General features: G+C 37.2%; 1 protein-coding gene across 1 annotated transcript in view; it reads left to right on the forward strand.

Moving 5' to 3' along the window:
- The window catches only part of pcp4b (Purkinje cell protein 4b), a 38,589-nt gene that overhangs the window by 21,240 nt on the left and 4,350 nt on the right, over positions 1 to 12,999 (forward strand). Inside the window, exon 2 of the mRNA XM_016246083.1 lies at positions 10,309 to 10,360. Coding sequence (XP_016101569.1) covers positions 10,309 to 10,360 — 52 coding nt within the window. The remainder of the gene's footprint in view (positions 1 to 10,308; positions 10,361 to 12,999) is intronic.

Consider the following 12,999-nt stretch of genomic DNA (forward strand, 5'->3'; position numbering starts at 1 on the left):
CTGATTCTCACATAATGGTCACAAAACAACCGCCAGCCACAGAGAACGAAGAAAGTGTGTTTACTGAATACATTGGAGATGAGAGATGCTGAGTGTCTTGTTGTGATACTTTAAAATATTTTATTTAAAACCTTGCCATTGAATCCTTTGTGGAACACAAAAATGCTTTGCAAAATGTCTGAGCTGCCCTTTTCCATAGTATGTGTGTGTGATTCATTTCAAGCTAAAACAAACAAACATGAACTCTTAAAGTACCAAATGTAGTTCACAAGTCTTTTAGGGTGTACTTACACTAGGCATTTTTTAACCGTGCGTTCGTTTAGCCGGCCCTGGCCCGGTTGGAAGAGGTGGGCCAGGGCACGGTTCGGCAAGCGCTTATCGCCGACGTTTTTCGACGCGTCTTTTGTGTTCATACCCAAGCGATTTTCGCAGGCGATGAGCCGAGTGAATGTGCAAATTCACTCCCTGACATTAGATGGCGCTTAATGAAAAACAGAAATACCCCGGTACATATCGAATCCTATTTGATCGGCAATTCCTCTTCATAACAACTCCCTCTTATCGAGATTTTTGTAGTCGCCATCGCGTTTGTCATAAAGCCCTTTGTGTTCAGACACCAATGAGACCAGCAGCTCTACCCATAACAACTACCTCTTATCGAGATTTTTGTAGTCGCCGTCGCGTTTGTCATAAAGCCCTTTGTGTTCAGACACCAATGAGACCAGCAGCTCTACATTCATCTTGCCTCGATGCATCTTCTTGGTCTACTTAATTCCTCTTTGTCGTTAGGTATCAATGTGTGCTCGGCAAGACCGTTTTGTGCTTGAGTGCCACCAAGTCGTGTTTTACTGTAACTTCAGCAGCTCCAGGCACGTGAACAAAAGCGCTAATCTCATTGGTTGGCCAGTTTTTAAAGCAGCGCGTCAAACCAATTTTTTTTTAAATTACGCTTTTACACCTCGCGTTTTGCGCATCGGTGTGCACACTCACATTGGCGCCCTTTGTTTAGTCACGAGGTGTTAAACGTCGGCGGTAATCGCACGCAATATTCGTCCCGGTGTGAACAAGCCTTTAGAGTCAATTGATACAATAGCTTTGTGTGAGGAAGTTGTTCTCTAAACATCTTGCCCTCCTCCATAGCTCTTAAATCCTATTAGCACTTGTGTTCAATGTATTAATAATAAATAATTGCATTCAATTTATTAATAACAAATGTGTTAATCCTAGTTATTGCACTACTAATGAACACTACTTTTACAGCATTTATTAATCTTCTGTAGGTTAATGCTTCTACATATACATTTTAACATTTCAAGTTGGATGAGTCAACAACGAACAACAGTAGTTGAATTGAACTTCCATTAACCTAGATTAATAAATGTTTTAAAATGTTGTTCATTGTTTGTTAATGATACCTAATGCATTAACTAAATTTAATGATTTGAACCTTATTATGCAATATATATTTTTACTCAACAAATTATTTATTCAGTGAACTTAATTCAATTTACAATTCAACTTTTCCACACAAATAAAGTCCATAAAACAAGACTAGAACAAGTCCATTCACATAAATGTTTTATTGAACAAACTTAATTAACATTTAAGTTAACCACAATAAAATCTGACTTATCAACAGAAATTCTCTAACATAAATGATCATTAAACACTAACAAGTAACAAGTAAATTTACTCAAACTATAATCTAACTCTCTCAATTTAAAAAAATGGCTGGAAACTACAAATCCACTGTCCATTTTCAATTGTTAAATATGATTTATGTAGTCACAACAAACAAGTATTATGTACATTTCCATTTTAAGTGATTTAAATGTAATACAATTAAGTAAAAGAAGCAGTGCATACATATTTATAAATATATATAATAGAGAGGTAATTGTAATAGCTTTTTAATTACTATGCAAAACTAGACTTTGCAGCAACCTTGATTTGGAGTTTTAAACATTAAATAAAGCACTTTTTTTTCTAAAATGCAAAGACCATAGCAACATAATTGGTTTTCTGTGCAGTGACCCTGTATTTTTGCTGAAGGAGCCTCTCTCTCTGCTCTTGCGTCCTGTGCTTGTGCAAGGAGAAACCAACAAAAGACTCGTGTTTATCTTGAACATTGTCTTTTCCGACTCTGTGCTGAGTGGAAAGAAGATTGCATGTGCATCTGACAAGTCTTCTGTAACTGCCAGCACTGCAGTTTGATTAAGGCTGCAGCACACGGGGAGTGTGTCTGTGTGCATGTACGTTTCTCTTTCTTGTCAAAGCAGAATACTTAGAATTTATTTGCAGTTACTGTAATGTGTTTTTCTCCACAGTTTGTCACAACACCTCTGCGATGTATGATTGTGAACATTAAACAGGGGTTAATTTGGGATTTTGTGAAACTTAAAAGGTACGTTCACACTGGCAGAAACGGAATCGTTGTATTGGTGGTCACTATTGTTCTTACTTGCCGGCTGCATCCAAATGTATCAGGTTGCAGATCACTTCATTCAGCTTCATTGTCTGCACTCCCATTGGTCATTGCAGTGTTGCCGACCTGGATGAATTATTTAAGGGTACATTTGGGATTTCAGAGAGGACAAACATTTTTCTAATTTACTTGAAACAAATGCAGCTTTGTTAAAATGATTGCCACTAGAGTTTTATCTCTGCCAAATGAAGTACAAAGCAATTTCGAGTGACTTGCTAGATCACTATTATTATTATTATTATTATTATTAGCATAATTAAAAATACTTAAATAAACAGAAATATTATTGTTAATTATCATAAAGTTGGAAACTTTTACAATCCAACTGTATAAATCATGAAAACATTGGTAGATAGAGACAACAGTAGACAGATTGGTCGGCACTGAAAAAGCAGATAAAGTGGCTAAGAAAGCTCTTCAGTTGGAAGTAACAAAACGTAATATTCCAGTATCTGATGTAAAACCTATATTGAATCTGTACATTAATAATAAATGTCAAATGGAATGGAATGAATGCATATACAACAAATTATATGAGGTGAATCCATTAGTAAATGAAAGAAGTAATTACTGTTTTGAAAATAGAAATGACCAGGTTGTATACACAAGATGTTGAATTGGACATTCAAGACTCACTCATATTTATTGAAAGGAGAAGAGAAACCAGTCTGTGACATAAGAATTTTTTGAGTGTAAAACATTTTAATAGAATGTCCAATCTGAAATTATATTAGACAACGATATTATTCAGAAAATATTCTAAAATAAATTTTTTAAAAAGTCTCTCCTGGAAGAATTTTAGATTGTTTTATCACTGATTAAACCGAAAGATTGTATATGATTTTTATCAGTACTATTTTTTCTTGTATATTTTTGTATTATGATTGTTTCTTTAGAAAATTTAATATTATTGCAAATTAGGGGGGTACGAGTATCGGTACTGAACGGTTCATGGGACAAATTCCAAATGCTAGTGATCATCCCTATCCCCTTGGAGTGGTGACTTTGGAGTGAGCAGGGCACGTGTGTGCCATTATGTAGTCGTGACTTGGCAAAGGGAGCGATGTAATTTCCTCATCTTCAGCTGGCATGTTCCCGTGAAAACGCAGCATGGTGTCCGTCAGCAGATTTGCATCAGCATAAAAAATATATAATTTTATATTTTAAAAAGTTATATACATATTAGTTTTTATATAATATATAGCATATTTTAAAAACTTTTTAAAATATAAAATGTATGTTTATTTGCAGCAGTTATGCTAACGACAATAAAAATACATTTATGACAGTAAAACAGCGACATCTGCTGACGAACACTGTGCTGTGTTGTCACGGGAACATGCCAGCTGAAGAGAATGAGGAAATTATGTAGCTCCCTTTGCCAAGTGCATTCCAAACGACTACATAATGGCATGCACGTGCCCTGCTCACTACAAAAAGTTAGAAAGAAAAACAGTAACACTTCACAAGAAGATTCTATTATTAACATTAGTTAACTACTGCCAGTACATCCACAGACATATTGCTGTTGCACATAAAACATACATAAATTTACCCCGCACATATAACATACATGAAATTACCTGTAGCAGATCTATGCAGGTGGAGCTGGGGAAGGTGGAGTGTTTATGAAGCGTGGTGCAAACTGCTATGGTGAGCACTGGACAAGTATTTGAATGTTGAGCAGCAAGCTCATTGGTTGCTGATACAACAGAAACCACTCAGCTGCACCATGTAGATAACAATGTGATTACTTAATTGACTAAAGGACCTATCAGTCTGCACCATGTAGAGTTTCATGACAGAACTTTGTATTTCTCTCATGACAACTCTCTGAGAGTTTAACATGGTAATATACATGGAACTGGCGTAGGCAAAATTTTATTTTTGGGTGGGCCTGGGCAAAAGTGAGCGGGCACTAGTAACTAACGAACGGAGTCGTAAACCAAAGGCAGGTTTAAGTTTCGTACCAGCAGGGATTGTAGGTGGGGGGAGTGAATGTACAGCGCTCTCTCCCACCTTCAATACCATGACTAAGGTGCCCTTGAGCAAGGCACTGAACCCCCAACTGCTCCCCGTTCGCCGCAGCAAAAATAAATGGCTGCCCACTGCTCCGGGTGTGTGTTCACAGTGTGTGTGTTCACTGCTGTGTGTGTGCACTTTGGATGGGATAAATGCAGAGCACTAATTCCAAGTATGGGTCACCATACTTGGCCACATGTCACGTCACTAAAAAAATAAAAACTGTAGAACACAGTGGAAGACACTCATAATAAAATACCAGGTCTCCGTGTTTCGTCACCGTGTCCATTGTCAACATAACCTAAAATCATTCACAATAGCCCCAATCTCCAAATACACAGTAGCTACAACCTGTCCACATACAAAACCTGCGTATCACTTAGAATGGAAATTAGATGTGGCTTTATTTATTCCGAAACAGAAGTCATTTAAAATCGTATTTGTATATTTTAATTTTCATTTTATCTTTCTGCATAAATGTAGCCTATTGAAGGCACTGTATTTCCTCATCATATTTCCTCAAATAGGCTAGTATATTATATATAACTAAAAATGTCTTATATATCTTTGTGAGGACGACTATCAAACAGATGGTCTTAAATTCTTTCCTCAAGAATTAGGCAAAAACACATTTTTTTTATTTTAGTTATTTGAGATGTTATAATAATTTTCTAATCTAGTCTTTTCTAATCTCCCTCCCTTAAAAAATAAATACATTTGTTATTTCTTATCGTTGAGAAAACCTAATAACCTAATGACTGTTCATCGGTTCCAAGATAAAAGCTTTATCAATATCAGTTAATTAGGTGTACCAAACATTCATTACGCAAAGAAGAATGAAATATCTTACCCATAGGCAAAGAGTGAGCCAACTGCAGAGTAAGGCTAAAGTAGCCTAAAATTAGTGTAATCTATTAACTACACACATCATAAACCCGTCTGTTTAGACAAGTACCAGATGTGGTGTCATGAAATATTTTAATACGACTGAATTTGTATTTGAAGTGATCATTTAATAAAAACATTCTAAGTTACTAATTATAACACTTTAATGTTCACACTTATTCAAATAGCGAATAAATTATGGAGAAATCGAGCAAAGAACATTTACATTCAGGCTAGCCAGAGTTTAAGCACTCAAAACTCCTGTTATAATCAATGAAGCGGTCCATACACTTTATGATAAATTACTTACAGCATACGTACATCAGCACTTTGTTGCTTATGATGAGAGAATTTGCGAGTTTCAGTCAATTCAGTCAGCAAGCGCACGCACTGAAAACTCCGGTGTCTCTTAATGCTTATGGGAGGTCCGGGAACCCCACAGCCCCACCTCAATTCAAACACTGGCCTACGCCCCTGATACATGGCATTGTTAATGTGTTTGGTCTTGGCGGAATAGATCTGTTATGCTGCTGCTGCAGCAGAGCAAGTACCGAGATTTGCTACTGCCTATACATCCACTGACATGCTGCTGTGTGCTTGTAAGAAATACTGCTGCTGCTATGGATGCACGATATCATCAGAAACAGATAAGACGAATAACTGAATAACGTGCTCAGGGTGTGCTAGCGATAAGATCACGCCAGCAGTGTGGTCATTCTTTAAGGGAACTTTTCCCTGAATGGTGATTAGATTCACTGTTTTGGAACAGCAGAGACTCTCTTTAAAAAAATAACTTTAAGAATATTTATCAGTTCTAACAAATAAGTTTTTGCTCAACTATCCAAAATTAAAAATTATTTGTTTATAATTTCTGCACAGGAGAGACTTGGTGTTGTTTCAAAACAAATGGAAATGCATATCGGTTATCGACTAAAATTATTAAAAAATAATCGCCTCCGGTCTATATGTCTCTGCATCTGCCAAATTATTTTTTTTATTCCCAGTGAAAACAGTTAAAACTCCCCACCGGGTGACATTACTCCAATAACAGACCATGCAAAATACCAAAAAATATTTCAAATATTGCAAAGTAACGTTGCAACCTAGCAAACAATAATAAAATCAGAGAAGGACTTCAACTGTAAGCGACACGAGCATATGCAAAACAAAGGGAACAATATGTCTGTTATTACAAAAATATTGTATAGCCCACATTTTTATAAACGCTTAGGCAATAACGTTGACAGTAACGTATATCTTCAATATTCGTTGTCTATGACCAAAAATGTAATAGGTTCAATGGACTTTTAAAATTTGCTTTGCTTGAGAAAATAAAAATATACATTTAGTGTTTTTTTTCTTTTGATTTAGTCAAGTTGGTTTTGCATAAAACACAATGTGATTCTCAGAATTGTGATTCTCAGATCTGACAGCAACAGCACATTTTTCCGCTTGGGCGATAGCTTCGCGAACAGCTTACCTCGCGCATTAAATAAATCGCAGACCAGCAAATCACTGAGAACGTGCTATAGCTATAATCGTCAGCTATAATCCTGACGAGCCATAGCAAATAGACTTCCTTGGGGAAGTCGTGGCCTAATGGTTAGAGAGTTGGACTCGTAACCCAAAGGTTGTGGGTTCGAGTCTCGTACCGGCAGGAATTGTAGGTGGGGGGAGTGAATGTACAGCACTCTCTCCCACCTTCAATACCATGACTAAGGTGTCCTTGAGCAAGACACCAAACCCCCAACTGCTCCCCGGGCGCCGCAGCAAAACAATGGCTGCCCACTGCTCCGGGTGTGTGTGTGTGCACTTTGGATGGGTTAAATGCAGAGCACTAATTACAAGTATGGGTCACCATACATGTCACATGTCACTTCACTTCGTCACTTCAACAGAGTGGAGGTGAGAAAGCTGCAGAGAATCTGCTCGCCCGGAAGCAACCACAACTGATAGATTTAAAGATAAATTACTTTTGGCAAATAAATCATTTTACGTACTTATTCCTAACTCTTTAAGCTTTAAGTTACATTTCAAATTACAAGGGATCAACTTATAATCATGTTTATATGAATTATCCCGTAAATTTATTCTCTAAAATGGCCTGGGCATGCAGAGCATTCGCAGCTTAATGAACGGAACGCCACTGATATATACAGGTGCATCTCAATAAATTAGAATGTCGTGGAAAAGTTCTTTTATTTCAGTAATTCAGCTCAAATTGTAAAGAGGTAACACAGCTAAATATGGCAAATCCTGCTTGAAAATATATATATACAGATATATCCAGAGCGAAAGATTATTTCACTTTAGCCTGTTCTCATATCCATAGCTTAGTCGGCAAATCATTACAACAATTACATATTCTGGTAAAACAATAGACTGCTTGTTGCTGTATCTGTATAAACCCAGTTGTGTAAACACTGCTGCTTATATGTTTAGTCATTAATTCCTGCATCAAATGCAAGACTTAAACATGACACTTTTAAGTTTAAAACTTGTTTATGCTTGCTCATTTAAGGAAGACCTTGCAATATGCCATGATATGGAGTAAAAGAGCATTCACTTATCTTAGATACTGATTTCAGATGCTTTCTGAAAGCGTGTTGCAAACTGTTTCAGCAAACATTGGTCAACTATTTGAATGTTGAGCAGCAAGCTCATTGGCTGCTGATGCAACAGAACCCAATCAGCTGTGTCACGTTGATAATGTGATAGCAGTTTGAGTTAAGGATCAGCCTGCACCATCTAGAGTTTCATTGCAGAACTTTGGATTTAATAGTCAAGTAAAGTCACCTTCATTTATATAGCATTTTATAAAATACAGATTGTGTCAGAAGAAGAAGAAGAATGAGTTTTTATTGCCAGGTATGTTTACACATACGAGGAATTTGTTTTCATGACAGAAGCTCCACAGTGTAACAGAATGACAGTGACAGAACAAAAACACAGATAATAAAAAATAGAAAAATAGAACGTAAATAAGGAATAAAAATATACAAATCGACAATTGTATGTATAGGTATATAACAATAGACAGTTGTATGTACAGGTATAATTTGTGCAAATTGAAATGTAGACTGAGTGTGTGTGTTAGATAAATAAGTGTATGAGTGAATAAATAGTGTTAGGCCACTTCAACTCAGACTCAATTCAAACTGAACACTCATACAATGAAAAACAATGAAAACTAAACTAAGTTCAAAGGATAGTATTATAATTAAATAGAAATAAGAACAAAGTTCAAAACTAGAATACAAATACATAACATTAAGTATTTATACCTTTCAGCCTTACTAGAAAATTGAATAAAATACAATAAAATAAATTATTAACTACAAATTAAGGGAAAAATGTATCTTTATCAATAACATAATACAGCTGATACCGTGTTATGGTTTCTGATGAAAGCAAAGCTAATGGTCTCAAGGTTGGAATAGAGATCTGCCCAATAGACCTTAATCAGGGTAATGGCATATTTAATTTTTGACAGGAATGAAAATGAGGCTGTGAGGGAAATAAGTACAGTGTGTTTAATGGATTGTACTGTTGTTCAACACGTTCAGCTGATGAAAAAAAAAAATCAGAAGACAAAAACTCTATAGCAGGGCTGTCCAAATTCGGTCCTGGAGGGCCGGTGTCCGGCAGAGTTTAGCTCCAACTTGCCTCAACACACCTGACTGGAAGTTTTTATGCCTAGTAAGAGCTTGATTAACTGGTTCAGGTGTGTTTAATTAGGGTTGGAGCTAAACTCTGCAGGACACCGGCCCTCCAAGACCGAGTTTGGACAGCCCTGCTCTATAGTTTCCAGAGTTGTAAAAATTACGTGATCTAGAATTTTTATACATTGCATATCATTGTAAAGACTGCAAGTCTATCCTTCACAGCCTTGTTTTCATTCATGTTAAATTTATGACGTCTAACCTGAATAAGGTCTATACTGTAAAATTGGCCTTATATTTCATTATAGTTTCAAAAATACACAAATTGTGGCTGTGAAACATGTCGGAATGATAAAATAGTTTCAGTCATATGACATTTTAACGGGATGGGGGTCTGACAGAAGGATCACCTAAAGCACCCCACCCCCTATAAATATTCATGGCTTATAAATAAATTACCTTTATACACTCAGGCAGGTGTTGCAAAGAGTACATTTTGGACCCTGTCTAGTGTATCACAGGATTTAAATGCATGAAAGCTTTAATTAAAAAGAGTTGAAGGAAACATTAAACAGGAGGGTTGTTTCTGTGCTCATGTTTGGCTGAACATTCTTAATGGCATGAAAGGACATGCAGGTTGCCTGAGCTCTTCACATCAAAGCACTACAAACACGGTTTGAAATTCAGTGAAAGTGCAGTTAATAATGCAGGAGATGATGTGCCCAGGGAAAACATGCTGGTGATGCCTTCTTGCTCACTCGGCTGTTTAACTGCACCCCATTTTCCTGATATTTCTGAAAATGTGTGTTCTGTGTATATTTATTATGTATTTCTAAATACACACACATGTATGTATAAGAATATTTTAAAAAATATGTTTTGTTTATAAAATACTTATATATTTATATATAATATAAATTATACATGAATATATATATATATACACACACACACACACACAGTACACACACATATATTATGTAAACAAAAAGTTTTATTTTGGATGTGAATAATCGTGATTAATTATTTGACAGCACTAAATTCATTTCCTTTTTTTTTTTTTTTTGTTAACTGCATATTAAAATAAATCGTATTTTTAAAATTGAAATATGACTGGTGACTTGTGATATTCACCCAGGCCTGTGTTTTTGTAGTTAACAAACCTTCTCTTCATTTATTTCAACCTTCTTGTAAAATGATTTTTGAAAGTTAAAAACATTTTAATTTAGTTTCTTTCCTTATTCCATTCAACAGAGGCAAGGATCTGGAGCAGCCGGTGGCAACAGCAAAACCTCTGGGGCACAAGGTACTGAGAAAATATTCCACACTATAAATCGAACACATCATGGATCTTTAATTATTTTACAGCAGATTTTTTATAAATACAAATAGTATGTCCTAGGAATTATTTTTCGTGGAAGAGAAAAGATTCATCATGCTGTTGAGTTTACCCCAAACATCCTTGAGCGTAGAGAAAAGCCCAGTATCCCATCTGAAATCTTCCAGCATAAGCATTCTAAAGTATTCTCTGAAGTGTCCCACCAAACAAAAATGTTCTGTGCTGTGCTCACTGAAGGAAAAAAGAGTCTGGTAAGCATTTTAAAAATGTGTGCCTGTATATGAATAAAAGGCTGAAGGAGGTAAAAAAAAATAAAAATGAAGTAATGAACACGGTCCCCAGTGTTTTAGCTGCATGCTCCTATGAAAAGGGCAACTAAAGGGATCTGAACCCACAAATTGGCCCATACATCTTAAATCAGACTTAAAAGACTTGAGGGTATTTCTGTTGGTTTTCTTCCTGATGAGGTAATGCTCTTGAGGTCGCTAAAGCCCTGGGGAGAGCTGGGTACAGAGATTACTGGACAAGGTCTAAGAACTGCCACCACCAACCTCACCTGGAAGGAGGCAGTCATCCAGTGTCTGGAGAGTCTACGATCCTGATCTGGAACCCCGCTGCCGACCACTCAGCAGACAAGCCCACCGGCCGCTCCGAAGTCAAGTCCGCCGGCCGTTTCTCAGTCAAGCCCGCCGGCCATTCCTCAGTCAGCCCGCCGGCCACGGCATTCTCCAGCTTACCACGGAATGTCCACGGAGGGCTCCAGTCCCCAAGTTTAGCCCAGAGAGGGCTCCAGTCCCCGAGTTTAGCCCAGAGAGGGTTCCAGTCCCTGAGTTTTGACCAGAGAGAGCTCCAGTTCCCACGTCCCTCCCAAGGAGGGCTCCAGTCCCCAAGTCAAGCCTAGGGAGGGCCACAGTTCCCGAGTTAGGCCTACAGAGGGCCTCTAAAGATGATATTCTCCCCAAGGATTTTTTTTGGGGGGGAGGGGGTAGTAGGAGTATGGCCTACTATGGCCTACTCCGCCATGGCCTCCTGAACTGTCTGCTCCACCATGGCTCCCTAGTCGGTCTGCTCCACCATGGCTTCCTAGTCTGCCTGCTCTGCCATGGCACCCCGAACTGGTACCGCCTTGGAGGTGTCCCTGTTCCGTAGTGGTCTGTCCTGAGGGACCTCCAAGGCACCCACCCTCCCACCCTGTTGATGTTATGTGGCACGAGGACGCGGCTTCTGCAGGGGGGCATTATGTTACGTTAATGTCCTGTGTTATGTTCAGTTTATGCCCATGTTTGGTTTCCTTTCTGTTCCTGTCCTGATTATTTAATGTGTTTCCATGTGTTCCAAACTTAAATTGTTGTAATTTATGAACACTTTGGAATACAGACATAAGGTTGGCCTCTTTTTAATGAAGAAAATCAGCAAATTATAGCCAAAGTGGAATTTTTTCAAAAGATTGAAGTATCAAAATGTTATAGTAGTTTAAATGTACAGTAAAGAACTATATTAATTTTATTTTATATATAATAAATATTTTACATATCAGGGTTTACTCTAAAATTGGTATAAAATTATAGCCTTATGTCTAAATATGTTATGTTTCAAATTTGAAGTTTTCAAAATTGAGGTTCCTGTGAGATTTTATTTAGGGCGTTATACCACAAACAGCCACCGGGTGCCATCCAAACTCCATTGCATTTTTTTAAATGCATTTTTCTGTCACAAATGTCTAGATTTCTCTCTCAATATTACTTCTACCTCAAATATGGAATCCTGAGACTCAGACCTTTCCAATGATATGTTTTTTGTCAAGATTATAAAAAGTTTTGATTCTAAAAGACCGTAATTCATTTTGTAATATGACACTTGACACCGCCCACTAAGGGGGAGGAGACCGCCAAAAGATTTTAAAGTACCATTTCCATAGTAAGACAATGTCTGATTTCGAAATGGTTTTCACAGGATGAATCTTGGGCTTCTAAGCTTTCAAATGATATATGATTTATGATGATTACTAAAAGATTTGATAGAGAAAAAAGACACAAAAAAAAAGAGCGCCAAACGTCCCACAGGTGGGACGGTGACAGTTAAGGGGTTAACTTTAAACCATCACTTCTGGCCTAAATGCCAGTCCATAATACATAGCAGTACTAGCTCCAATGAAAAATTCCATCCCCTGTTATCCTCTCACTTCAAAATCCATCAACCTATTTGTTTAGTACTAACCAGGCTGTTTTTGCTTGTAAATAGTGCCTGATCTGTGCATATTTCTCTCCTGAGCAAGATTACTTTTTCACTTGAGAAAACAATATTAAGTATGGAGGAAAACGTTTGATGAATGTATTATAAACATGCAGCTTGCTTCAAAATGTGTTAATTGATCAACAGGAGTTGTGTGGATTACTTGTGGATTATTGTGATGTTTTAATCAGCTGTTTGGACTCTCATTCTGACGGCACCCATTCACTGCAGATGATCCAATAAGTATGAATAAGTGATGTGATGCTAAATTTCTCCAAATCTGTTCCAATGAAGAAACAAACTAAACTACATCTTAGATGGCCGAAGTGTGGGTAATTTTTCAACAAACGTTTCTTTTATGGGGGGGGGGGGGG

Source organism: Sinocyclocheilus grahami, unplaced genomic scaffold (assembly GCF_001515645.1).
Source record: "Sinocyclocheilus grahami isolate Dianchi unplaced genomic scaffold, SAMN03320097.WGS_v1.1 scaffold783.1, whole genome shotgun sequence".
Taxonomy (NCBI): domain Eukaryota; kingdom Metazoa; phylum Chordata; class Actinopteri; order Cypriniformes; family Cyprinidae; genus Sinocyclocheilus; species Sinocyclocheilus grahami.